This window comes from Melanaphis sacchari, unplaced genomic scaffold (assembly GCF_002803265.2).
Source record: "Melanaphis sacchari strain LSU unplaced genomic scaffold, SCAv2.0 Contig10_pilon_pilon, whole genome shotgun sequence".
In the NCBI taxonomy this organism is placed as follows: domain Eukaryota; kingdom Metazoa; phylum Arthropoda; class Insecta; order Hemiptera; family Aphididae; genus Melanaphis; species Melanaphis sacchari.
This window is the reverse complement of record NW_020270420.1, coordinates 4,991,695-5,018,622: the sequence shown is the minus strand read 5'-3', so window position 1 is coordinate 5,018,622 and position 26,928 is coordinate 4,991,695. Positions and strand designations below refer to the sequence as shown.

At 22.4% G+C, this 26,928-nt stretch overlaps 1 protein-coding gene across 3 annotated transcripts in view; it reads right to left on the bottom strand.

Moving 5' to 3' along the window:
- LOC112603605 (hemicentin-2-like) overlaps window positions 1–26,928 on the bottom strand; it is a 289,646-nt gene that overhangs the window by 4,585 nt on the left and 258,133 nt on the right. For all 3 annotated transcript variants that reach the window (XM_025352266.1, XM_025352265.1, XM_025352267.1), the window contains 2 exons: window positions 12,426–12,587; window positions 234–368 (listed from right to left, as the gene is read on the bottom strand). In XM_025352266.1, the coding sequence (XP_025208051.1) occupies window positions 234–368; window positions 12,426–12,587 (297 nt within the window). The remainder of the gene's footprint in view (window positions 1–233; window positions 369–12,425; window positions 12,588–26,928) is intronic.

Here is a 26,928-nt window from a genome sequence, read left to right as displayed (position 1 = left end):
TTTGCAATTAATAGCACTTAATATATTTATTTTATTAAAATAATAATCAACTGTTATAAATATAGTTATGAGTAAGGTTAACTTCTTTATAAAAACTCAATGTTAATTATGTTAGAAACAAAATAAAGATATATATAAAGTAGTCGTTAATCAAGTATTACTACATTTTATATTCATTTTATTTTCATGAAACTATTATGGTACTTATTATGATAAAAATAACGGTCACTTACTTTTTCGATGATACAAAGAAGATTGATTATGCTACCCATATCTACGTGAAGTTCTCTTGGTCCATCGATGTGCACTTCAGGAACAACGATGTGGACGTTGATGAACGAGGACATTATGCCTGTTCCAGTAGATATCTGTCAAATAGAATCGAAAGCATAAACGTTATTATAACTAATTAGTTAATATTAATGTCAATAATATGAAAGCAATTTTTAACTATAAATATTGAATGAGTAATTTTAAATTCAATACAAATGTGAAGTGATACGCTTTGAATGAAAATAATTATTTATATTTTAATTGTTAATTTTATAGACTTTGACTTGATTTCAAAATATTAAAGTTTTTACACATTTATATAATAATATTTATATAACATTTGAAGAAATGGAACTATAAAGAAAATTAAAATATACTGTATGATCACAAAACATTGTATAGCTATTTTTGTCTCATTTTCAAACACATGTTTAATGAAATTATAATAGCTTTTTTCATCAACCTCCATAAAATTATAAATTAATTAGTTTTATTTTATGAATAAAATATTGTCTTACTTGTAATACAATATTATTTACTTTATAATAGTATCAAAAAAATAAATATATTTTTAGTTATATTATTCAAATAAATAATTTATATACACAATTAGATTTTTAAATAAATACTTTATAATACTATAATTAAAAAAATAAATTGTTTATCCTGTATTTTTTAAGAAAAATTCCTGATGCAAAGTTTTAATTTTAGATAAATTTGTATATATAATATATATTTAATTTAAATGTTTTTATAACATTAATTAGTAAAAATAATAAAAATAGTGTAAAATACTAGTAATAAACAATGTTATCTATAAAATATAATATGTTGTTTAAAATACATATATAAATAATTGTAAAACTACTATGGACATTTTTGTTTTTTTTTAACTTAAAATATAACCTGTATTTCGCATCTATCCGTTATATATATATATTTTTGTTTGAAACAAGTAAATGTGATTTATAGTACAATATACTGCTTGATATTTAATTCTACAGCACGCGATAATTTGTAACAAAAATTAATAGGGTTATGTATCAAAATAAACCATTCACCGGAAAATTTGAAAAAATTAAATTTATGACTTTAATGTTTTATAAAAAAACATTCAAATACCTATAACTAAAATAGCTAAAAAAAAGTGTTAATAGAATGTTTTTTTTTTTTTTTTTTTTTTTTTTTAACGAGTAAATATTGTTCATTTGATCGAAACCATTTGATTGATATAGTATATAAGAATAAGACAAGATGTGCGTGTAGATAAATTTAACAATAATTATGCTTGCAATAATGTACGATTGAACGATATGATTAATGGCGTAGTAATAATATGTATATATATATTAAAGTTTGAAAAGTACGTTTTTTTTTTAATCATTACGAGAAAAGAAAATGGAATTGTAATTAAAATTAATTGTTAAATAAAAATGCGTACTTAATGCATTAAGTATTTAATAATTCATATCCTTTTATACTTCCTAGAATTGAAAGTTCATAGATTATCTAAAATATTTATTATATCTTATTCGCTATAGATCCATTTCTTATACCATTGTTTACTAAAAATTTACATTCTACACAAGAGTCATAATAACGTACGTTTTTAACAGATGTTGTATATTTTATGTAAACATATAAACATATTATCAAACATCCTGGTAGAAAATTGATATTACAAAAAAAAAATAATTTTTTTAAATTTACTCAACTTTTTTTGAATATTTACAGAAAAGAAATATGAATATATTTTTTTTTTTTTATACATATATACATATTTACATTTAATATTTTGAAAGTTGTACGCATAACTTTACAAAAACTCCTGTAATGGTTATAATTTTTGAGGAAAAACTTTTAAGTTTGAAATATTATTTATCGTTAACCATTGATACTTGCATTATCAATGCATATTATGCTATACATACATTTATTGACCTATCGTCTTGCATTTTATACCTCAGACCTATTAAATAAAATATTTCTTTTTATAATGAAATAAATATTTACTCTGTGAAGTTTTATCAAAAAATATATTAGTATTAATATATTTATTACATAGTATAATTTTTATAATCAGCTATTATGACTCAAAAAACTAATGCCGTTTAAAGTCGAGTTTGGTAATATTATACGCCAAGTGAGACTATTCAACTAAAAAATTGTATGCAATTTTAGTATTGAAGTATTATGTTTTTTGAACAAGTATTTGTTCAATTTATATTCTATTAATTAATTCGAGTAAAATATGTTATAATTATGTATCTAATTAATTTATTGTTACAATAATAAAACCATATATATTTTCGTATATTATAATTTATAAATAAAACAATATTTTCTAAAAATACATATTTATTTAACAGAAAAAAACAGATAAAAATAAAAATAATAATAAGACAATTAGATTGTGTAATTGTGTAAATAAATACTCGTAAATTACATTTTAATCTATTTTGAACCATATTTTTATGGTTTTTAGACAACATAAGTTTTAAGTTATTAATTGATAAACATAACCACTTATTTAAGTTTTGTAATATTATAGAACTTTAAAGACTAGATATTAATAATGATTTATTTTCAGATATGTGGATTATATTTGAGACTCAATATAATAGTCAATAGTTTATAATAATAATAATATTAATAACTTATAACGAATTGCACAGTTAAAATATAAAAACGACTTGAGTTTATTGTTTATATTGAATCACTCACGTTGTATTTTATTTACTTTAAGATGATTCGAATTTTCAATGCAATCTCATAAATGGGTTTGGTTCAAAAATATGTTTACATAATGCTTAAACTTTATAGTTTTCAGTTGCTAATATACTCATTATAATATATCTAATATCAATGAATTAAGAAACACAACATTTTGCAAGAATATTAATATAACTTCCTCCATCTATGTATTTATCTATATGTGATTCATTGGAAAACGTCAAACATTGTTTTTAAATTTTAGCGATAAACAAATTGTTATACGTTTAATTATAGATTAAAATAAACAAAATATAGATAAGAAAACACAACACAAACACCTAGTATTAATTTTTCTATTATAATATATAACGTTTTTTTCTTTCTAAATAACAGTTATTGGTTAAAATTAACCAGTAATAATCATCAATAGTTATAATAGATCGAATATACAATGTTTAATTTATAAAATAACATAAATAATAAATAATTACCTAGATTTTTATATCGAATTCTAAGACCATAATTTTTGTAATTAATAATATAACCAAAATCAGTTTTTTTTTTACATATTTTCATAATGACATTGTTATGAATTTAGTTCAAAAACATAACATATTCCGCGAATTTGATACTAGAGATGTAGGTTTTATTGAAGAAATGTTAAAGAGATGTTGTATTTTAACCGGAATTGTCAATAGTTTATATCCGGCAGGTAGAATAACTTGAACTAGTAGATTTAGTGACTTATGGACAACAATAGCTAATATGCTCCTTTGGGATTACAGAAGCTGAGCCAAATTCATCCATAGATTCTTAGATTTTGGATTTTATTTTTCATTTCCACAAACTATTTTCTCGGCTCTAACAATATTGACACAAATGATGGGACTTGTAGGAAATTGGTAAACAATTTTCACATTTTAGACTTCAATAAGTGTTCATTGACTATGTTTATGATTGAACTATTTTCAAACAAATAACTCAATGTCGAAATTATAACGTAAAAACATTTATTATTAAATTTTTACGGTCGGCAAACAATAACATATTGTTTCTTACATTGATATAATACTTTCAACTAGATATTAATATAGTTATACATATATATTTATATATTACATATAAAATATTGTTTTAATTAAATGTTATGTTCTATTGAGTATTAAATTAAAAAAAAAAAAAAACTAACTTATTTTATTATGTGAAAAATTGTGTAACAGTTTAATCTTAATAAAATAATACCTAATATATATATATATATATATTTTAAATAACAATAATCTATTATTACCTTTAATTTACCTAAAAATTGTGTAATAGTGTAATGTTGTTTCAGATTTAGAGTAGTAAAATAATTATAGTACTCAATAATTTTTTAGCTGGAACTGCGAATGAATTACTGATGCAATGGATCATAATTGATTTAAATTCTTTAAACTTATAGTTAATATATTTTTTTTTATTTATCTATCTTTACTTATATAAAAGAACAGCCCATTTTGTGAACGACAATGTTTAACAATTTTTCAATATTTTTTCACTGAGTTGTTCAAAATACCTTCCTGAGTATCACGTATCACCACGCCGCCTGATTTTTCATTTTTTTTGCCCTAAAAGGAGAGGAAGGTGGGGATTGTATTTCATTAATGCAGTATTTATTCATCAGTGCGCGTTTGTTTACTATTATTAAAGAGTATTTTCAATAACTATTCAATATGATTTCCATAGCAATAGATCATTTTAAAAAAGTAAAAAAAAAACTAAGTTTTGCAAAAATTTTATTATACCACGAGGTGCCAAAATATTACATTTACAATGCTTCAAAATTCAACAGAAGAAAACGTGGTACACCTGTTGATGGTTATAAAGGTATAATGAGATACACGACAATAATAAGAGTATACACAGTGCATCCAAGTAACATGGAATGTTTTCATTTACGACTAGTAATATACATCACGGTACCTGGCCCAACTTCATTTTCTTACTATAAATATGCGAACCAAATTAACAGGATAAATAAACACGCTGGATAATTTTCTACCTTACTCTTAAAGATTGGTAGTGGAACCTTAAATGATAATAATGGTTGCATTACAATATTGTTACTGTTTAATGTTTATAGATAAATATAAGACATTTTTATACAGTAGAATTGCAAATAAACAAATGAAAAATTTAAAAACATTTTTATATTACTATTATAGGTATTTATTATAAACTATATTGATTGTAATTTTCGTTGATTGGTATTATGTTGTGATTTTAAATTTTTAAAAATATAATTCTATACATGGCTATTTTAAGTTAACCATGAATAATTATTACAAGTTGGAATAAACACAACACTAATTTATCCAATGTTTAACATTGTACTTTATTTATTGTCATAGAAAAAGCTATTCTTATCACAACCATCCAATTTTTTATTACTTAGTTTACTGGAATATCTCGATAATTTACTTGCGCACTAAATATTGCATATGAAATGAAACAAAATAAATAATATCCATCATCTACTATGATAATTTATTGATATTCTGTTTTAAATAAAAAACTAAACAAAATAATATTATTTAAGATTTCACTGTAAAAAACATTGTTCAGTGTTCTATGTTGTAAGTGCTGTACATGAAATGAAAAAATCGGAAATAGAGGTTTTGTTATGAGTTTGCCGACGACGACAATAACGCAGCAGTTGTGGGAGTACTGAAGGTTTGTGGTTGTTTTTGTGCACAAACTATACACTAGGCAGTAATGCACGTCACTGCCGACGTCGATGATCACGCAGCAGTACTGTAGAAGACGTAGGAGTAGTGGAAGTTGTAAGGATGCATGTGTAAGTAGAGAAAACGACGCGAATCGCTACGTAATTTCGACGCAGAAAACAAAATATTTGTAAAATGTATTTAATTGATATATTTTTGAAATTTTCTCATTAGATAGCTCATCAGCATACTCAGTACTGGAGTTAATAATAATAATTAAAAAAAAAAAAAAAAAAATCATGAAAATCGGTCCAGTAAAACTTCAGATATAACTGTCTAAAGGAATCCCCTCATATTTTAATAATATTATGCAAAGACTAATAATATAGCCTAAGTTTTAAATACCTGTTCAAACGAATCATAAATTGTGATAAATAAAATAAACTAAATTAAAGATTTCCATTAATTATGTATTAAATGCTTTAAAATGAAAAAAATAAACAAACTCTTCTTATAAAGGTAATGGAAAATGAAATCAACGCCTTATCGAGATGTATTATTGATGTTTAAAATTATGAAATGATTCTTACGAATAAAAAGAGTTTAACATTTTAATATATTTTTTAAGTATATAATTTGAATTTAAGTACTTAGTTAATTGATTTTATTTTTACCACTGAAAAAAATATTACGCAATAAGTAAATCATTTTAACACTCACTGCCTTCCATTTTTTGTTTCAAAGAGTATTTAAAAAAATAGTAATCGTAAATTACAAGATAGCCAAATTTAAAAATATTGTTAACATTTGGTAAAATATACATATACAATATATACAATATGTTTAAAATGTATAATATATTTTATTTATTTGTATTTATACAAAATTCATTATTTTATTTGAATAAGTCATAAATATTACATTTTATATTTTCTATAGTTAATTTAGCAATTTTTATAAACAACTAACTTTATACATTTCTTTTTTTTTCTAGAAAAAATAAAGTATTTTTAAATAGGTCACTACATTGATGTATTTGGTTTAGTGTTCATCAGCTCAGGCAAAAATTTCAAGTTTTAGACAGTATAATTATCTCGGTTTGTGAACTAATTTTTTTTAAATGAACAATTCGTATAGTGTATATTGAATATTTTGGTATATTTTTCCGATATGTCTTATTATAACTTCTGAAGTTTTTGTAAAAACTGATCAATTAGTTTTTAAGTTTATTAAAGTATATTTTAATGGGGCTGTAATAATTTTATCATTATTTAAAAATATATGTATTTCTGTAACTAATTGCAATTTTATAAATAATAAATAAAACCATATTAAAAAACCAAAATTATGTTCATTTGTAATCTACTCTATTCCAAAATACATGAATAAAAAAAAAGAATATTTATACAAAATATCGTTTTAATTAGTTCAGTAGTTTTCGAGTCTGTGAATATAATTTTATATAAAGTTATATAATGAAAAGGCATTTTTTTAAATTTTAAGTCTTTTTTTTATATTATAAACCAGATATAATTAACTTTTATGATAATTGTATGCTTTCATAAAATTACTGATACTGATTATTGTTTACTTAATTGTTTTAAAAAATTTCTCACTTAACACATTACTATAAATATCTCTAAAAAATCTTTAGTAAATTTGCGTTAACTGATTATTTTAAAGTTTAAATATTAGGGAAAATTATAATTATTGAAGATTCACCTATAATATCTTCGTTTAAACGTAAAAAGCTATAGAGTATACTACATCCTCTGGGACCACAATACAGTTTAATATCAAAACAACATATACAATAGTCTCTTTTATACTAAATTGAAATACATTTATCTTTTGGTTCCTTGCCAAAAAAATTAACATTCATATGATTTAAGTTTTTCAATAAATTTGCCTTTATTTGTCGCTTAAGTACATTAATATGTAGCAGAAAAGTACTTCATTTTCTGTTCTTAGCTTTAATTTCCAAAATATTTCTGGACAATAGAATTAGAATTTGCAAATACATTAAATTTTATGATTGGACTTACTTATCGTGTAAGAATTAAATTTAATTGTTTTGAAAGTTTGTAACATATCATAAAATGCTAATCACATAATTTTTATCAATTACTCAAATGTATTTACTGTAAAACAACGACAAAATTAAAACAATATTAATAATGATTAATTTTAAAATTAATTATTATATTATATAAAATCTTCACCACATAAATTATGGACATTCTAAATAGTACAATTTATTGTGCACGCATATGTTTACTAACGATTATGACGTTTGTTTTTTTCTAGTAAAAAAATAAAATAAATTCCTAATATTTTTAACTTGTGTACATTCAACAATAATTTAACTAAGAAAAACATATGCATATACTTTTTAAGTTTGTTTAGTTTATTAAAATATGAATTAAATTTTAAATTCGTATATTATGCTTTTATGCTGTCATAATATTATTATTTTTAGCTGAATTATATGATCAAACTTAAAAACATAGTAGTATAAGAATTAAAAAAAAATATAATTTAATATGTTTTATTTTTTTCAAATCAGTTAAGATAATATAATATAATATGATAATAACCTTTGATTTAAGGATGCCCAAAACATTTACCGACACTTTTTTATTGAATTTATTTATAAATAGGTAATTAATCCAAAAAATGTAAGTTAAATTCTTTAGGACATATCTAATGCAAAATCAATTTCTAGTATTTTCAGTTAGTTATATACAACAAATACTCAACGCAGTCTAAGCAAGTTCTGAGATACGATCGATTATTTCATAATATATCATACTAGTTGAATACTAATAAAACAAAAAAGTATCATAAAAATTGCGTCAACAATTGAATTTAATACTAATATCAGATAAATGTTTAACAAAAATTCTTATAGCTATATTTTTAATGAAATCCGAAAAAAATCCATAATTATTTTAATAAAATCATATATTGTTTAACTATTAACTTGGTATTTATAAAAAATAATTTTAAGATAATAAATAATCCATTTTACATCAATATATTTAAATAAAAAATTAAATTGGATAATTAAATAAATTATAAAAATAATGTTTTTATTATTTTTAATTATATTATTTAATTTTAAGTTCATTGAATCAAATTTCGAACTAAACTATCGTTTTTGAAATATTGATTTTTATAGTAATTTTGTTTAAACATACGTAAAATTAACCTCTAATATTTTGTAAAATTTTAAATTAAAAAACACTTAATCATTTTATTTTATTACATTATTTCATTATTCTATTAAATATTTTAAGCTATTTAATTGATTTGATTATTATGCAGTATATTTACACGGTGTTTGGATATTGTAAAATATTTTATTTAAAAATTATAAGAAAATAATGCTACATTAATATAAATATAATTTAAGATAATGTATTTATTATCAACGTGTTTAAAATTAAATTGAATTAAAGAATATGTTGTTATCCCTTTATATGTTCAAATTCATTATTTTTTTCATCATCAAATTTAATATGTTTATACAATTGTTTTAGTCAAATTTATAAAATACATATATGTATATAAATATCTCTTTTATTTAAAATGTAATACAGTAAATGCAAAATTATAATACAGTAATTAATGTATATGCATAGAAATATATATATATATATATATATATATATATAAATGCAAATTAATTAAATAAAATATTTGTTTTAGTAATTAATTGCTTCAACATTTATAATGATTGATAGTTTTGAATTTTGATAGTTTTATAATTGTTCTTCTATTTGAGTAGATATGTTATTTTTTTACCAAAAATTAGAATGTTAAATCGTATATCTTAATTAAATTAATTTTAACTTTGTAAATTGTTTGATTCATTCATTTTTAATTTACAAATTCATAAAAAATATATTAGTTAACTGTTAACTTACTATTTTCTACAATTAAATATAACTTATTAGTTAAACAAATTTGTTAACTCGATCAGCATTACATTCAAATAGATTTTCATGAGAATGTTATGAACTTTATATGCATTTTAAATTAACCTGTATCAAACTAGTCACGTAAAAAATTTAAATCACTTGATCAATCGTACAATGTGTTACTATTTTTGTCATTATAAATCTGATAAAAAAAAAAAAAAAAACTTTGTTCACGCACAAACGATTTTCCTGTCCAACGCTACTACGTCGACAACCAGCCTTATTTTTATCTGCAGTAGAATATCTTTTCACATTGGTGCATGAAACTACGAAAAACTTTTAAATGTGCTTGATACTTTTCACGCATGATTTGTTCTAGTTTTGACGTGAACGTTAAAAATAAAATACAGAGTAAATATAACTATATATTATTATGTTTATATTAAAAAAATAAAAATATGAATGTATAACACGAACCGTATACTTAGCAAATCATTATAATATTCACATACATGTACGCGGCTTTTAATAATATATGTACACAGAAGAGAGGTTTCATTTATATAATAATAATTTACAAGCTTACACAAAACCATAATGTTAAGGTACTTAATTTATTGAACCATGTAGTACGTGTGGTACGTGATATTGAGTGCTCTATCTCAATAATATGTTGAACACATAATCCAGCTACCTTAATTTTTTATCAAATATATTAGAAAATCTAATTGTTTTTATAATTTTATTTTTAAGCATATAAATTGTATTGTTTTATTGCACATTATTTTCATACCCAATAACAAATATATTTCATTATATTGATTTGGCAGTATGCTTACATAATATTATTATCACGATAATTATTAATAAAGGATTTTTTATTTTTTATAAGTTATTTTATTTTATATATATATGACATGTTAATTTACTTTAATACATTTAGTTATACTTTTATAATTTATAATATATTAGTTATGTGCTACTATACTTATATACTATAGTAATTACTTAAATTACTTTTTTAATCGATTAATTTGTGTTTGGATTTATAAATTATATTTTTATAATTATATAATTACATTGACATCATAGAGGTTTCTTTCATGTTTCAAATTAGCTTTAGATATGTATATATTATAATATAATAATTGTATTTATAATTAACGTACAATTATAAATGCAAAAATGTATACATTAATATAGTTCTAAAATATATCTGATGCAATTATGTAAAGGATACAATCTGAAATTAAGATTTATTCGTATTCGTTAATTTAGGTAGTATGTACTACAATATTCATATAATACTAACTACTATTTCACTATAGACTTTTTTTATAACGTATGATGTAATGTTAATTTTAATAAAAATATAACTTCAATCAAATCAAAATCAAATCATAATGATTTATTTTCAAGATTTCAAAACAAAAAGTTAAAACGTAAAGTCAGTTCACACCGGAAACCATAAATATTATAATATCAATACAAGTAATCGTGCAAAGATTTACAGTAAAGTGATCTCAATTTCATAGAGTTTTGTAAAATTTATAAAAATTAGTGCTCACTTTTTTAAAGTTATAAATAGATGTAATATTATTTGTATATGCATTATAATATGTATATTGTATAGGTACATTAATATTAGTTGATTTTTTGGAAATTTACAAATCTAAAAATGCCAATTTATTTGATTCAAATAAGTTATAATAATAATAATAATAATAATAATGAAAAATAAACAAGTATGTTTAATATCAACTAAGTTTCTAAGTATCTGAATAAACACAAAATAATTTTCTTCATTTTACACTTGTCTCCACTTGTCTTCTAATTGAAATTTTAATTATTTATATTTTTGATTGAATACACAATTTGGTCTGTATAAAAGCATAAATTCTTTATTTAATGGTTCTACATAAACTTACATTTTTTTTTTTTTTTTTATTCACTTTTTGTATGCCAGAATATTTTAACATTGTACTTGATTATATATTTTTTTTTTTTTACAGCAAGATTATTCAAAATTATATTAAATTAGAATTTATATATCAGTTTGATTTATCATACATTTTTAGACAATTATAATTTTAATATATAGTTGAAATATTTTAAATTTAAATTTGCTATTTATTCTCCAATCAGTTTTTAATATAATATGTTTCAATGAATTGTCAATCAATTGTATATTCATAAATATACTGTAGTACATTATGGCTAAATTGTGTCTTTTGTTCAATATTGTATTTATTTTTTAATTTATTTCTTATAATTGTTTACAAACAATTTTCTTAGGAAATAACTTTGGTCTTAAAAGTTTTATGGGATGACATTAACCGTAAAACTATAAGAATAAAAAAAACATTGAACATAACTCCGTAAAATTGTTGAAAAAAAAAAAAAGAAAAGAACAACAATTAGAAAAGTATGTTGCACTTATTTAGCTTACTTAGCACATGATGGAAACTTTTTGTTTTTTAAACAAAGAAAAATAAAGTTTCTAGAACTATCCAGACACATATTATTATATAATAATTTTAAAAAAATCTCACCATGATCATTTTTATACCATTTACTGATATATATATATATATTTTTTTCACAGTTTATAAAATGTATACTTTATATTTTCCAAGTATTCCGTCAATAGTTATTCAATATTGCTAAAAAAAATAAGGCGCTAATATAAAAATCGCATTTATTGGTCTCTTACCTTCCCTCTAGACGAACCACATTAGTGGTAGTTGTGTTTGACCCTACGATATATATAGCAAAAATGGGTAATCAACAAGTAGTTTTTACTCACCTGACACTCATACGTGCCGTTGTCTCTTTTCTGCACGTATTTTATTTTCAGTGTCCAATCATCCGAACCTTCAGCATGCAACACGGTAAACCTCTCGTCATTTGTGTATGTGAACATGCCCGAAGTCAAGATGTGCCAATCCCTGCGGCGAACCCATGATATCTGAAACCACAGTCAAATATATAATATGATTCTATTAGATTAGATTAAACAATACACATACACATAGGTGAAATGTGACAAGTCTGATCAAGTTAGGTATTGTACATGGTTGCATATCGTCATGGTACGCGTCAATGGAAATATTAAATTACAAACGATAATGTATCTTATGAATTAAACGTAGTTAACATTCTCGAAACGCCTCCCAACAAATACAATTACACCTTTTAAACCCACGTAATATTATATGGAGCCTTATCATGTGATAGACTTTTCTTTTACTGAGAATTTAACATTGAATGAAATCAGTTACTTATCTCAAAAAAAAAAAAATATAATAGTTTTCATAATAAGAAACCTAACAGTTACCGTCCACATGTTAAATAATAACCACTTTCGTGTACAATACTTCTATTGTATATCATTAAATCAGCGGTATTTGTGATAAAAGTACTGTAAAACCTCTCAGTAACTAAATCACTTGGGATCGATACATTTTCTATTATAAACAGTTTTAAATTATAGACAGGTTTTACTGTGTATAATATGTTGGTTGCATATTACTTGCAAAACTTAAAATAAAAAATAACAATGATTTTAATACTATGATTATTATACTATTGTATCGTACACAATAATAATGAGCTTAATGACATTAAGTACATTTGTTTTACTAACGGCATGAAAAGTTAAAAAAGAGATTTCACTGAAGTTGTCAAGTAAATACGTCAGAGCATTAAATCACCATTATACTTTGTTTTACAGTACATATAATATGCACTTAAAAAAATAATTCATATCTACTAAAAATGCATAGTCATTTGTAAACCTTTAAATAATAAAATAAAATATTGTACATTTTATTTATTAGTTACAACATGTACTGACAATTTGTAGTAGAAGAAAAAAAAATGGTGTATACACATTACACATATATACAATATCATTAGTAATTCAATCAAATCACTTTGATTTAAAGTATAAACCTGTTAAATTGAAATACCAAAAAATTAAACTTAATAATATATTAAATGATTATATTTATATATTTTTTATTAGTTATTGATTAAATTATCAACAAACTGTATGTATTTAAAATAATTATGTTAACACACAAACATTAGAGTTATAGAAAGTCATATTCAGTTTAAATTTATGATTATAAAAAAAGAAAAAAATATTAATTATCTAATATATTATGATGGTATAAGTTGTTTTAAAAAATAATAATATATTTTATTTAACTATACTATTGAACTAATTTTAAATTAATTAAGCTTAAAAGTTTATGATAAATTTTGAGTTCTGATTGCTTAATAGTATTTAGATTTCTTTACATACATATAAGTTTGAAATAAAATCCAATAAAATATTATCTATTTAAATAATAAATCCGAAATTTCTATTTTCTATTTTAAAGGACAGAAATTGAATGAAGTAGATACACTTAGATTATTTGCTGTTACTTATTCCAAGTTAAATTACAAATTTAATAGTAGTATTAACATAGACATTTTTTTTCTGAAAGTTCTGTAATAATTTTGCAGTTGAGTGTATTTATTTTAAATTTTAAAATAAATAAAATTCAAACAAATATAGATTATATTTTACAGATAATTTTTAAATTTCTTATTTTTTTTTTTTTTTTTTTTAAATTCTTTCAATTATGAATGTCATGTCCCTATGTAAAAGTTATTGTTATTGATCAAATTAAATAGTACAATAATAGTGTGTAGAATATCGTTTAATTGTATAATAAAAGATGTTGACCTGGCAAAATAAACTTTTAATTTAAATAATATATAACATTCATGAGAGTTTTGTAAAATTAATTTAACCTAATATTATAAATTAATAGAAAAATGTTGTTTTAGTGATTGGCAATTTTGACACAATAAGCTAATAAAAATGCATTATAAACGGAAAAGTTAGAATTCGTCAATTTTTTTTGCAAGTACTTAAGTAATAATTAAAGAGTTTTGAATTTAAAATTAACTCTTTGTAGTAATTGACTATTACAGTAAATCTCATTGATACTATGGAACTAATTCATCAACAGTATTCAAGTTGTCCATTAATTATATTTTTAATAAAAAGTAAACAAAAATGCATGTTCTATGCAAATGATTTAATACTATAATTTTTTATTTTTATTTTTTACCATCAGCAGTTGTTATCCGTTTTAATTACTGTTCATTATACACTTTGAGAGGGAATCACATCAATAAATTCAGTAAACATTAATTAAACCAACAAATACTGAACTAATGAATTGTTGAAAAACTCAATTTCCTATAGTGAGTTATAAAAAAAAAAAAAATCACTGAATTTACAAACGTGACTTTATGAAAACAAGAAAAAAAAATTGTACAACCATAGCTCGTATTATATATTTTATTCGTATGGTTAAAAATAAGTGATCAGTGTTATTAATTTTTAAAAGTAAAATTGACTTAAAACAAAAATAGTTTGTCAAATTAAAAATAATTTTTATTTTTATTTTTAATTAATTAGTCAATACATTTTACAGTTTACAATAAGATCAAGTGATGTAAAGTTAAAATAAAAAAAAAGTATATATTACATAAAATAATAATAATAATATATATATATATATATATGTATTAATTTGAAATTTTAGAGACTGATGACTTGAGAAAAAAAGTCATCTATTGATGAAACTTTTTGAAAAAGCTTTTAACACTACAGTCGAATAGAATGTTTGAAAATATTTGTTTAGTAATGCATTTTTTTCTCAAACGATTTTTTTTTCGTATTTTTATTTTTACATTTAACTTAAGTTAAATTAAACATTTACATTTCTACTTGTATCAGTATATTAATGTATTATATGAATGGAATTAGTGTTTATTTTATAATTAAAGATTTTAACAAATGCATTTGTTTATATTGATATTACAATAATGTGTATATCTTAATTTCTTTAAAATTTGTGTTTAGAATATGTGATCTTAAACTGTATTTAATAATAATATGCTCATTCAATTAATACTTTAGAGTAATATTCAGTTACTGTAATATTTAAATGTTAATGATTCAGTATTTTCGTATATATATATATACAACATTTTATTTTTATTTTTTTAAATTGAAAAACATTATAACATTTTCTATTAGATATGTGAACAAAATCTTGACCATTTTTGTAAAGACCAAGCTCAAATTATATTATTATTCGGTCACTGGATCCTGTCTATACTTATTTTCCTTTTAAATTTTAAACGGAACAAGGAAACCATTGGTTTTACAGTTATCCTGGATTTAGTACATTTTGGAACAGTTAAATGGAACAAAAAGTTTCATGCAGAATGTAACGTCTACATTGATTGAAAATTGAATGCAGATTGTGCTTTAAAAAGGTTATTTTTTATGTTTTACATTTATTTTTAAAGACGTGTAAAAACGCGTTGCAGTATTAACTGAGTTAGAAAGTATCAGAGGTTTTACAATTTTTGGATAAAGTGGTAACAGGTATTCGATTTTATGATGTAATGATTTATTAATTTTTAGAATTAAGGATAATAAGTAAAATTATCAATGGATTTACACATTATTTATTTTTTAATATCTTAACGTTTGGTTTATAAAATTATTATCAATTTATATTGTAAACAATTATATAAATTTATATAAAATAAAAATTCTATCTTTTTTATTTATGTTTTGATGCAATAAATTAATCTTGTTAATTTAAATTATAACATTTTATTTAAAACTTTGCTCCAAAAGACGTTTTACTTATCAACTGATACACAGTATTTTAACTCGTTTTTCTTATAAAGTATTTATACAGGAATTTAATATAGTATAATGATGGTTGTCTGGATGTTTTACATTTTTATCTTATGAACTGTTTTCTTGTATTATAAAATATTAAATAAAATAATATGTTTTCTAAGTTATTTCATTGTTATATTACTAAACAGTAGGTATAGATGGTATAGTACATAGCAATTGATTTATTTATTGCAGTTTTAAAAATATATGTTATTTCTTTATTATTTTAAGTAAAATTTATAAATAAAATATAGTTTATGAAATTCCTTTTAGAAAAGTAAGCCTAGAAAAATTATTTTAAGTGTAAAGAAACTGTAAATGTAAATGTAGAAAGTATTTTAGTTTAAAATAACAAAAAATTAAGATTTGATCAACTAGATATTTATAATAGCTTATGAAAAAATAATTACATGCTTTTCTTAACTCGTCATCGCTATCAGTGTTAGCATTTCACTAAAATTTTTCAAATAAAAATTGATTGTTTTAAAACTCCATATACCTCTTATCCAAATAATATTAAGTTAAAATAACCAAAAATCCAGTACAAAAACATCTATTTGTGGTTATAATGATCCGTTAAATTTTGAAATCAGCAATTATGTTAGCGTCCGACTCGCACGATACTAAACATGTTATTATTGTTTTCGTATTATTTTTATACACAAAATATGACAAAAATTGTAAAGAAATATCCGCATGGTTAAGTGAGGCTGAGGATAATCATATGTTTAATGATTCTGATTATATACATGTCGATTTTTATTTTTGTATATTAAATAATTTTGAAAGTGGAAATAACGAGTATATATATTTTTTCTATCAAAAATTATTTATTTTTAATTTTTTGTACAGATAATTTAAAAAATGACAATTGTTATTAAAAATCAAATATTTGTAGAATATAACTCGATAAAAATTTTTATCTTTGTTTTACTATTCTAAATTTGTTAAATAATTCACAGTATGAAAAAATGATAATGTTAGCCCAACGCTTACACGATACCTATTACGAATTATAATACAACATTTAGTGATACCAGTGACGGGTTAATCTAATATATTTTATAAGCATATATTTTAACTTATAATTTATTATAAACTAACTAAATTGTTAGTACCTATTTAAATCTACTTATCTTATATTGGGATAATTTGCATCACATTTTGAATACATTGAATACATTGTTAAGCTATATTCACCGATTTAATAAAGTGAAATATAAACCAATTTAGCTTAAATCTCAGATTATTTCTTTGTACTATAGTTTTATTTGTTTTATGCTAATTACTGGTTGATTATAAATATGCAGGTTCAATTAAAATTAAAGTTGATTTTAATGATTTTGGTTTTTGTCATTAATTTGACAGATAAACAATACTCGTTAATAATACTATACTTGTAAAGTTAATAGATAAAAATAAACGTTATAGTAATTGTACCTGTATCGCATTACATTCTACTGTCAAAAATGTCTCAAACATCACGTGAATAGTTTTTTTTTTCTCTTCTGTGAATTTTTTATTTTCTACCCTATATTATAAGATACCTATATGTATAATGCTGACACTACCCGTTACCGCGTGTATATGTACAATCGGGCCCACAACCCATTCTCGTACTTAACTATTAAATAATAATATCATAAACCATCACCAGTATCATTATATTATGGAGTCAAGGCGATTTATGCGATAATGCAGTATACGTATAATATCAGCTATTACAACTATACGTAATATATTATATTATATAAGTACGCATTTTCATTTTTTGTCTTCGTTTCATATATTTTTTTTTTATCCACCGTTAGATCGTTTATTGTTGAGCTTCTTTTAGATTACGGTTATTTTAATGCGAGCTCGTCACGAACGCATCGAACGTTAACGTTTCAAGCGTGGGCGCGCAAGCGATGACCTGTTATATTATTTGCTTATTCTTCCAGCTTAATATAGTGATATTTAGCACAGCTTAAAAATACTTAGAAACATATTTAATGTATTTTATTTTTTTAGATTCATATTTAACTAGTGGTTATTTACTTAGCCAGTACGTTCATGCGTGATTTTATGATAATAATACCTATTATATTATACGAGTAAATTAAAATTATTAAAATTAGAATCCTACGATATTTTCTGTTTCTTTTATCGAAGTGCATAAATTCTTTTCAAACAGAATGCTTTTTGTTTTTTTTTTTTTACTTAAAATAATAAATAATAATATGACAAACTTATGGTATCTACATATTCATGAAATAAATTTGGTAAGTGTATTAATAATATGGTAATATGAGACTAAATATCGATTTTATAAAAATATACAGCACGCATTATTTGTATAAATGTATAATTGTCGTTGTGTTTATATTGATAAAAATTCTATGATTCTTAAATTTATAATAATATGTGTATGATAAAAGTAAAATTATGGTGACATGCTTAATTTATTGATCGGTCAAGCAGATTAATACACATTTTAATAATATTAATAATTGGATAAATTATGTATAGACTTTTATGAATGTTATAACATTTGTGTTAGCTCTTTAGTTTTCAAAAGTAGTTTATACATATATACATAAATATACTATATTAACCACTTCAAATAAGAATTTAAAATCAAAATCCTCATTAACAATTTTATAATGTTTAAGATTTATCGGTGATATATATTTATATGTATATCGCATAACTACGTTGTAGTTTATTTAGTTAATAAAAATAAAAATAATTAACTGCAGTGATAAGAAAAGTATTTTTTTTCAATTTCAAAGAGTTTTTGGATTTTTTTTTTTTAATTAAAAACTAGAGATTTATTATAATAAATTATATACCATATCATTATTTTAATTTAGAGTAATGGATTAGCAAACTGGTTCTAAATTATTTTCGGGTTTATTATTAATTCTTGGAACTATACTGTTCTCACTTTTTTTTCTTTTTTGATCTGAATCATTTGAAGAATTAAAAAAAATAAATAAATATTTTATGCGTTTACGTGTTTCAGTTTTGTGAAACTTACAGAGCCTAACTGTGGATGCAACAATAGCATAATATGTTCAAGATGCAAAATAACGCTGTATATGGACTTTGCTTATAACTGTGAAGTATGTGTTTGTGTAAACATCTTTCGGGCTACTTTTGTTATCTCTGTAAAGGTGACTGGGGATAAGTTAGAGGAGACGTTTACCTTGGGAAACAGTCATGAATAAAACAGTGACGACTTACGATAATAACAGCTCACGTATATTTCTCTACTGCCGATTTTTTTTCGATACTGTAGAGTCGATATATCCATGTGTTACAAAAAAACATAACCAGACAAACGATTTATTTCAAGGCACTACCATTACAATATTCGATTTGCGTCGGTATTTTTTTCTCCTTTATTCTTCTATTCATTCGTCCCCTCACCAAAACCCTAGTCTTTTGGTGTGCGCGCGTACAGACACACACACATATACTCACGCCAAACTAACACATGTGGATTATATAAACTTAGATTCTACAGTGATTGTAAATTCATGAGAAGCTGGCGTTTGCACCCATCTCACCCCCGTCATTTGTTCTTTATAGTCGATTGTCAAAAGAGACACATTTGAAGTGTTAGTAGCATGGTGGAATGGTTGGGTGCGAAAGTCGAATAAACTAACCTATTTACATTGGAAAACAGTGCGAACGAGCGAGTGCCACATAAAATCGTATTTATGATGGGCTCTTCAGCATACTCTGGACCACCTAAAAAAAAAAATAAAGAAAAAGAGGTATGCACGTATGCATGCATGCGTGGCGACGACGAGAGAAAATAAAAAATATATTCGTCATAAATTTACCATTTACACGAAAATGCCGTTATAATACTATATATACGTTTAATACACATTTTATGCGTATAATATTAGTGCATTTGTGTGTGTGTACACTATAATAGTGCTTTATTTCTTTACCTCCACACTTTCTGTACAATGGTTCTCAAAATAGTTCATGGTTTATGTTGCTATGCTCTCTCAAAAGTGTGCGTAACTGGTAAGTGCAAAGGGCGTTCGAGATGAACGATAACGTCGAGAATACGAAACCGAAAAAAAGTTTGAAAGACCAAGCTGAACAAGGCGTGCGTTTGTTTTCCGCACAACTTTTGTTATTGTATATGCGTGTAATATTCCATCAAAAACGAAATTCAATAGGTATACACTGTTTCAATTCTACAATAATCAAATACCACATGAGTCAACCCATAATATTGCAGCCATTTAATACATATTGTGTGTACCTCATACTTTTTGGTGTTGCCACTGATTTATACAATGAAAATACACATTTCAATTAATGGGCAATGGGCATGCCTTTTGTTATATAATAATTTCATCAAAATATTTATCTTTTGTCAATAAATAAAATAAATACATTTGAATAATAAAATATAAGTTTAATTGATTTTTATACAATATGCATATTAATATATAATTATTATATTTATTCAATTTATGTATACTATAAAATTCTACTACATGGTGTACGACAAAATAAATAAATAAATAAATAATTAGATTGCTATTTATGGAATAATTGTTATCCATAAGTTACTCTAAATTGTTCAAAGAAATATAGTTTTACAAATTAAAAATATAACTATAAATGCTTTTTCGAGAGGGTGAAATAAAAAAAATAAATGTTGTTTTCAATTTAAATGCATTTTGATGCTGGTATGTCAAAAATGTTTTGATTATATTTAATCAATAGTTTAATAAACATAATTATATGTTTGTCATTGTTTTTAATTATTTAACAAAGAATAACTTGAAATGTGTTATATAATGAATTAACCAAAGATTTACGTTGATAATAAAAAGAAAATACTCTCAAGATAAAAATTCATATAGTTTATAAAGGTTACCCATAAATATAAAACAGCTGCAAAATTTATATAATACTATATATTATTGAAATATGATATAGAATGTCTAAAAAGTAATTTAAAAAGTAAAATATAGTTAAAATGTCATCCTAAGCCATGAAATAAGTGATATTTTCCATAATCATAAATATTAGAAAACGAAATTATTCAATTTGTGTATTAATGTATTATAGCATTTATTTTATAAAATTTGATACAATTTTATTTATAAAAATTTAATTCATATATAACAATATTGTTTTTATGTTATTTCTCTTTATTCTATTATGTTATTTTATTCTTTGTAATATAAGATATAAGAATAGTTATTTATATTTCAGAATGTATATACAGTAGATCAAAGATACGGATAATTAAATAATGATTAAAAATAAAATTAAAAAAATGTGCATATTCATTAATGTATTGTTGAAAGTACGAAGTATAATTAATTGAAATTTAAAATTTAAAAATATAGCATATATACATTATGTAAAATAAAAATGTATACATTTTTTTATTTATTTAAAATAATAACGAATTTTTTTAGAGTTTAAAATTTAACTGAATATACATTCTACATTAAAGTGAGCCATAGTAGATAATAAAAAAATCTCGGATTTTATAATATGTATAAATATAGTTTGATAAAATTAATATAACGAATAATAAAACTAAATTTAATTAAACTAAAAATAAATTGTTCAACAATTTTGTAGTGCGGTTAATTGACGCTCCACTGTAAATGGTTTGTCTGATTTATAAAAGAAAAGTATTTATAACTCTTCCATTAAAATTAAACTGCTTTAATTTTGTGATTGTTTGCAATACAAAATTCTGAGACGTAAGCAGTAAACCTTTGGGCAATATGAACTTTTACCTTTAATCTAACCGGAGGATTATAAGAAATATAATAGAAAAGCATCATATTTAATTTACATCATTAATAATTTATGAACAAAATAAGTATTCAATTTTACTTCAAATTATTATAATGTTTCAAGTATAGTGTATAATGTATATTATGAACAAACTTAAATATAATGATTTAAATATATATATATATATATTATGTATGGTATTATTCTCCACTACTATTTTTTTTATACATGTACAAAAAATCTGGGTGGCTTGGCGTTGCGCTTTGGCTGCTACAGTCGCGGGATGCGACTGGAAGTAACTGCCAAAGCTACTAGCTCCCGGATGGGTGACCACCAGGGATCATAGTGGTTAAAAACCTTGCCATACATACACGTGTTTACTAAAAAAACAACCTACCGTACCAACTTTACCCCTACCACAATTCATAACTCCTACAACAGCTAATGGCCCTAGTCACCTAAGCTTGAGTTCAATAAATAAAAAATCAAAAAAAAAAAATATATAAAACAATATAACAACAGTTATCTCAAGATATAAATACATTTATATTAAATATTCGGTAATAATTAGTTATGACGAAAATGTTATGAAAAAATTCCCATGAACTTGAAATACAATGCAAATTTCGGTATTGACCTTGTAATGTCAATTATATTGGTTTAGATAATATCAACTAGGTCTTGTAAACAAACAATAAAAACGTATCATATTTTTAAAACACGTGAGACCACATGCAAGAGTAAAATAAGTTCCAATGGATTTCGTTTCCATATTTTAAGTGAAATATTTATACTAGTATCTAAAAACTCGACTATAGCACGTGATATTATAATAATATCTAATGGTCAATGGAATATCACTTAGCTGTGGTATTATACATTTTAACAGATATGCTATACGAGGAGAATAAAAGGTAAATTGAGTGTTGGTTAAATTTTGCACGTGCATATATCTTTTTAACACATCATAATATTATATTCTAAAATAAGTGGTCAACACCAAAATTATGCATTTATAATTAAATAAAGGCAATAATAGATTTATGCAATCATTTGGTAGTGGTTATGAATTATTTTTCTGTCCAAAATGTCGACGTTCAGTTTCTGGTATTTCCTTCACTTGTGGTGTTTTAGTTTTAACAATTATGTATCATACAGTTGAAATTTAATTGTGGTACACAATAAATACACAATAGTTGTTAAAATTTATAATCTATACTATTTGTATGTATAATAACTGAACCAAGTCAACTATTAATAACAGTCTAGTCGTTGAGTTTGTTCTGTGCTATTTTATTACATCCGGTGAACCCCATCTGGTGGCCCCTTTTTATATGATATTGCTATCACATAATGTTTTTAGCTTTGGTGTCAATGATAAATTAATGCGATATTCTTCACGTGCACATTACCTTACTCGATGCCTATAATAAAATCATTATTTTCTATGTCATTTCATAAACTTAATATTCATTATAAATACAACTTGACACTTAAACTAAAAAACAATATTTTCAAATAAATTTTATATGTGATGCATTTTCATGGTGATGAATGCATAAAGTTATCATAAACCTATTTTAAACATTTAAAACATTTTAATACCTAAGTTCTAATCGTATAAATTAATTTTCTTGTTTCATCATATATTAAGTTTCCAAAAATAAATAATCATTTATATATATATATATATATTATATATTCATTACTCGTAGGAACAATGAACTAATTGTATTGCAACATGTATTTCAAAAACTTACTAATAGTTGCAATAATTATAGTTCGTTTAAATAAAATTGAAAACGTTATCACAGTTTAATAAACATTTTCAAGCGCTAATAAAATTTCAATGCGATTTTTTTTTTTTTTGCGTTGATTTCACAGTAAATATATGTTCAGTGAAGCTTTTTTTTTTTGTATAGTCTACCAAGAAATCAATTTGACAAAACCATCTAGACGAGTAAAAAAAAAAAAAAGCCTTTTGTACAAAAACATTTCTTTGACCATAAAAATTGTAGTCATCTAATTAATATTGTATTACGTTTATCTCAATGTATCTATAAAACAATTTTAAGATAAAAATCTCATTAAATTTAATTAATTGTTTATTCTAGGTTATTGTGGAATATTCTATATTATATTTGGTTTTGAGAATTATTTCAGGATTTTATAATTAATACAGTTAAACTCATAGATTTATATTTATTCTTAAATTATATCGATTCTAAATTGTTTTGTTTTATTATTTGTGTATCATAAAGAAACACCGTTCAAAATTTATTTTTAAGGTAATATCAGGCCATAACTTTTTAAAATTACTTCTTATTTTTATCTCTTTTTTTTATAATATTACTTTTTATTCAAAACTAGTCTATTAAAATATACTTTTCACAAGTTTAAGAGATATGTACGTTTAAAAAATATAGATTTTTTTGATAAAATTCAAGAAAAGTATAATTTTTGAAATTACCTTGCATAATATGTATGAGTTGAAAACACATACAGCATTATATTCTCTTCCAAAATATAAAATGATAAAAATATAATACTTTTTTTATTTTAAATTGACATATTCTTACAGTAACACTAATAATAAATGTATTTAAATTATTAATATTCTTAAAATTTTATTTATTAGAAAAACATAATATATTTAATATTATTTATTACTATATTTAATCAACATGCCAACATAAACAATAGTTAAGTAGAAGCATTATCTTAATGTAACAAATAGCACTAAAAACTATTCATTCTTAATTAGAACAATTAAAATTATATTTTATATTTTTAAGAGAACAATAGAATACTTGACAATTAATATTTCAGGTGCTGTATAATATATGGATTTTTTAAAAATAAAATTTAAATATGTATCTAAATTATGTTATAATCTATGAATAGTACTATTTATAACATAATGTAATGTCATATTCACCCTAAATATAATAATGTAAAATAGAGAAATTTGTACTTCTAAAAAAAAAAAAACTTTTTTACTGTCAAGCTTCTACTTTTTTTTTTTTTTAACCAAATTTAAAGCTTTAATTTTATGAACTTTGCTACTGATAAATTATTATTTGCAAATAAATGCATATTATTATGTTGTGTTTCAATTGATGCAATATGTTTGCTATTATCATTATAATTTATAATAGCATTTACATTTTGAATATAAACCTCAAAATCACTAATATAACTTTATGTGAATAGTATTTTAGTATTTAGATCAAATTTATGATGAATCTGAAATGACTTTCAATAAAAGAATTTTTCGTATTTATAGATATTTTTAAAATATAAAAAAAAAAAAGCTCAGATGGTATAAACTGACCAGTTATCAGTTGTAATTTTGTAATTAAAGCTTATAAAGTGAAAATATTAAACAATAATAGTTTTGACTTCATAGATCCAAAAATTATTAAAAATAAATTAAATATTTATAATCTACATGAAATTACATAATACTATACAATATAACAGTTGAATTATTACCATTCACAAAAATATTACACTAAACAAATTAATATTGTTTTTATTTTATTACATAACTTTATTTAACAATCTTAATTTTCTATGTTTGCGGATTTGGAAATTCTTCTATTATTTTTTTATAAATTCAAGTTTTTCATTCAAAATTAATTTACTATTTATTTGAGTTTAAACATCGTTATTCATTGTTTTTATCAACATCAATCGATTTCATGAGAGTAAATTGAATTTTTGACTAAAACATTTTCCTCTATAGATTTTTTATATTTTATACCACAGTAAACTACAAATGTTTGGTCATATGATTTTCATTAAATTTATATCAGATCATTATTATTTTAATTCAAAAAAATTAAAAGTTAAGATAATATTATAATAATCATAAATTATTATGATATATCTTTGGATATTGTTAACCAATTCAAATAACATTTTTTGAAGAAACCATAGGATTTCCAAAAATTAAGATTAACTTAAAACTATTTATTTTTTAAAAGTATTTTTTTTTTTACTACAGAAGAAAAAAATGAATTAATTTATACTAAACAATTGTATTTATTTAACATAAACCGGCGTATTGTTTAGGCAAATTTGGTACAACGAGGTGTAGATGGCTTTCAAATGGTATCACGCACTATTATCGATACACGAGATTTATTTTAGAATAACAACAATTCCCTGTTTACAAGTTAACAATCATATTATAGGCATGTGTAACTACTGTTTAATAACATCTAATATAATGTTCATAGATCCAGTTAAAGATATTATCTTAGTTATATCAGTTATATTGAAGTTATTGATTCATGATATTTGATATGGTTAAATTATTATATAGCAGTTATTATACTCGTATTATTATTATGATCGTAATTCCAATGTAGAATGAATTTTAAACTATTGGCAATTGATTACGGTAATTAGCTGTTTGGTCTTTAGTAGAAATGATAAAATATTATGAGATATCAAAAATAATAATAATAATACTATATAATATACTCCCAAAATGGTCAGAATACAATTTTCTATATTATATTATACGTATTATACATGCTTGAGTATTGAAAAAAAATTAGTAAATTATTCATTTTACTTTATTTCACTCGATTTTATAGTATTAAATTAATTATTATCTTCGTGGATTTAAATTTAGAATAAACATTATTTCAATCAAAGTGATTTTAAATTTTAGTTTGGATAAAAATTGATTATCTTTATATTAATTTATTTAACTATTATATATATTTATATTAATGATAAATTACATAATTAATAC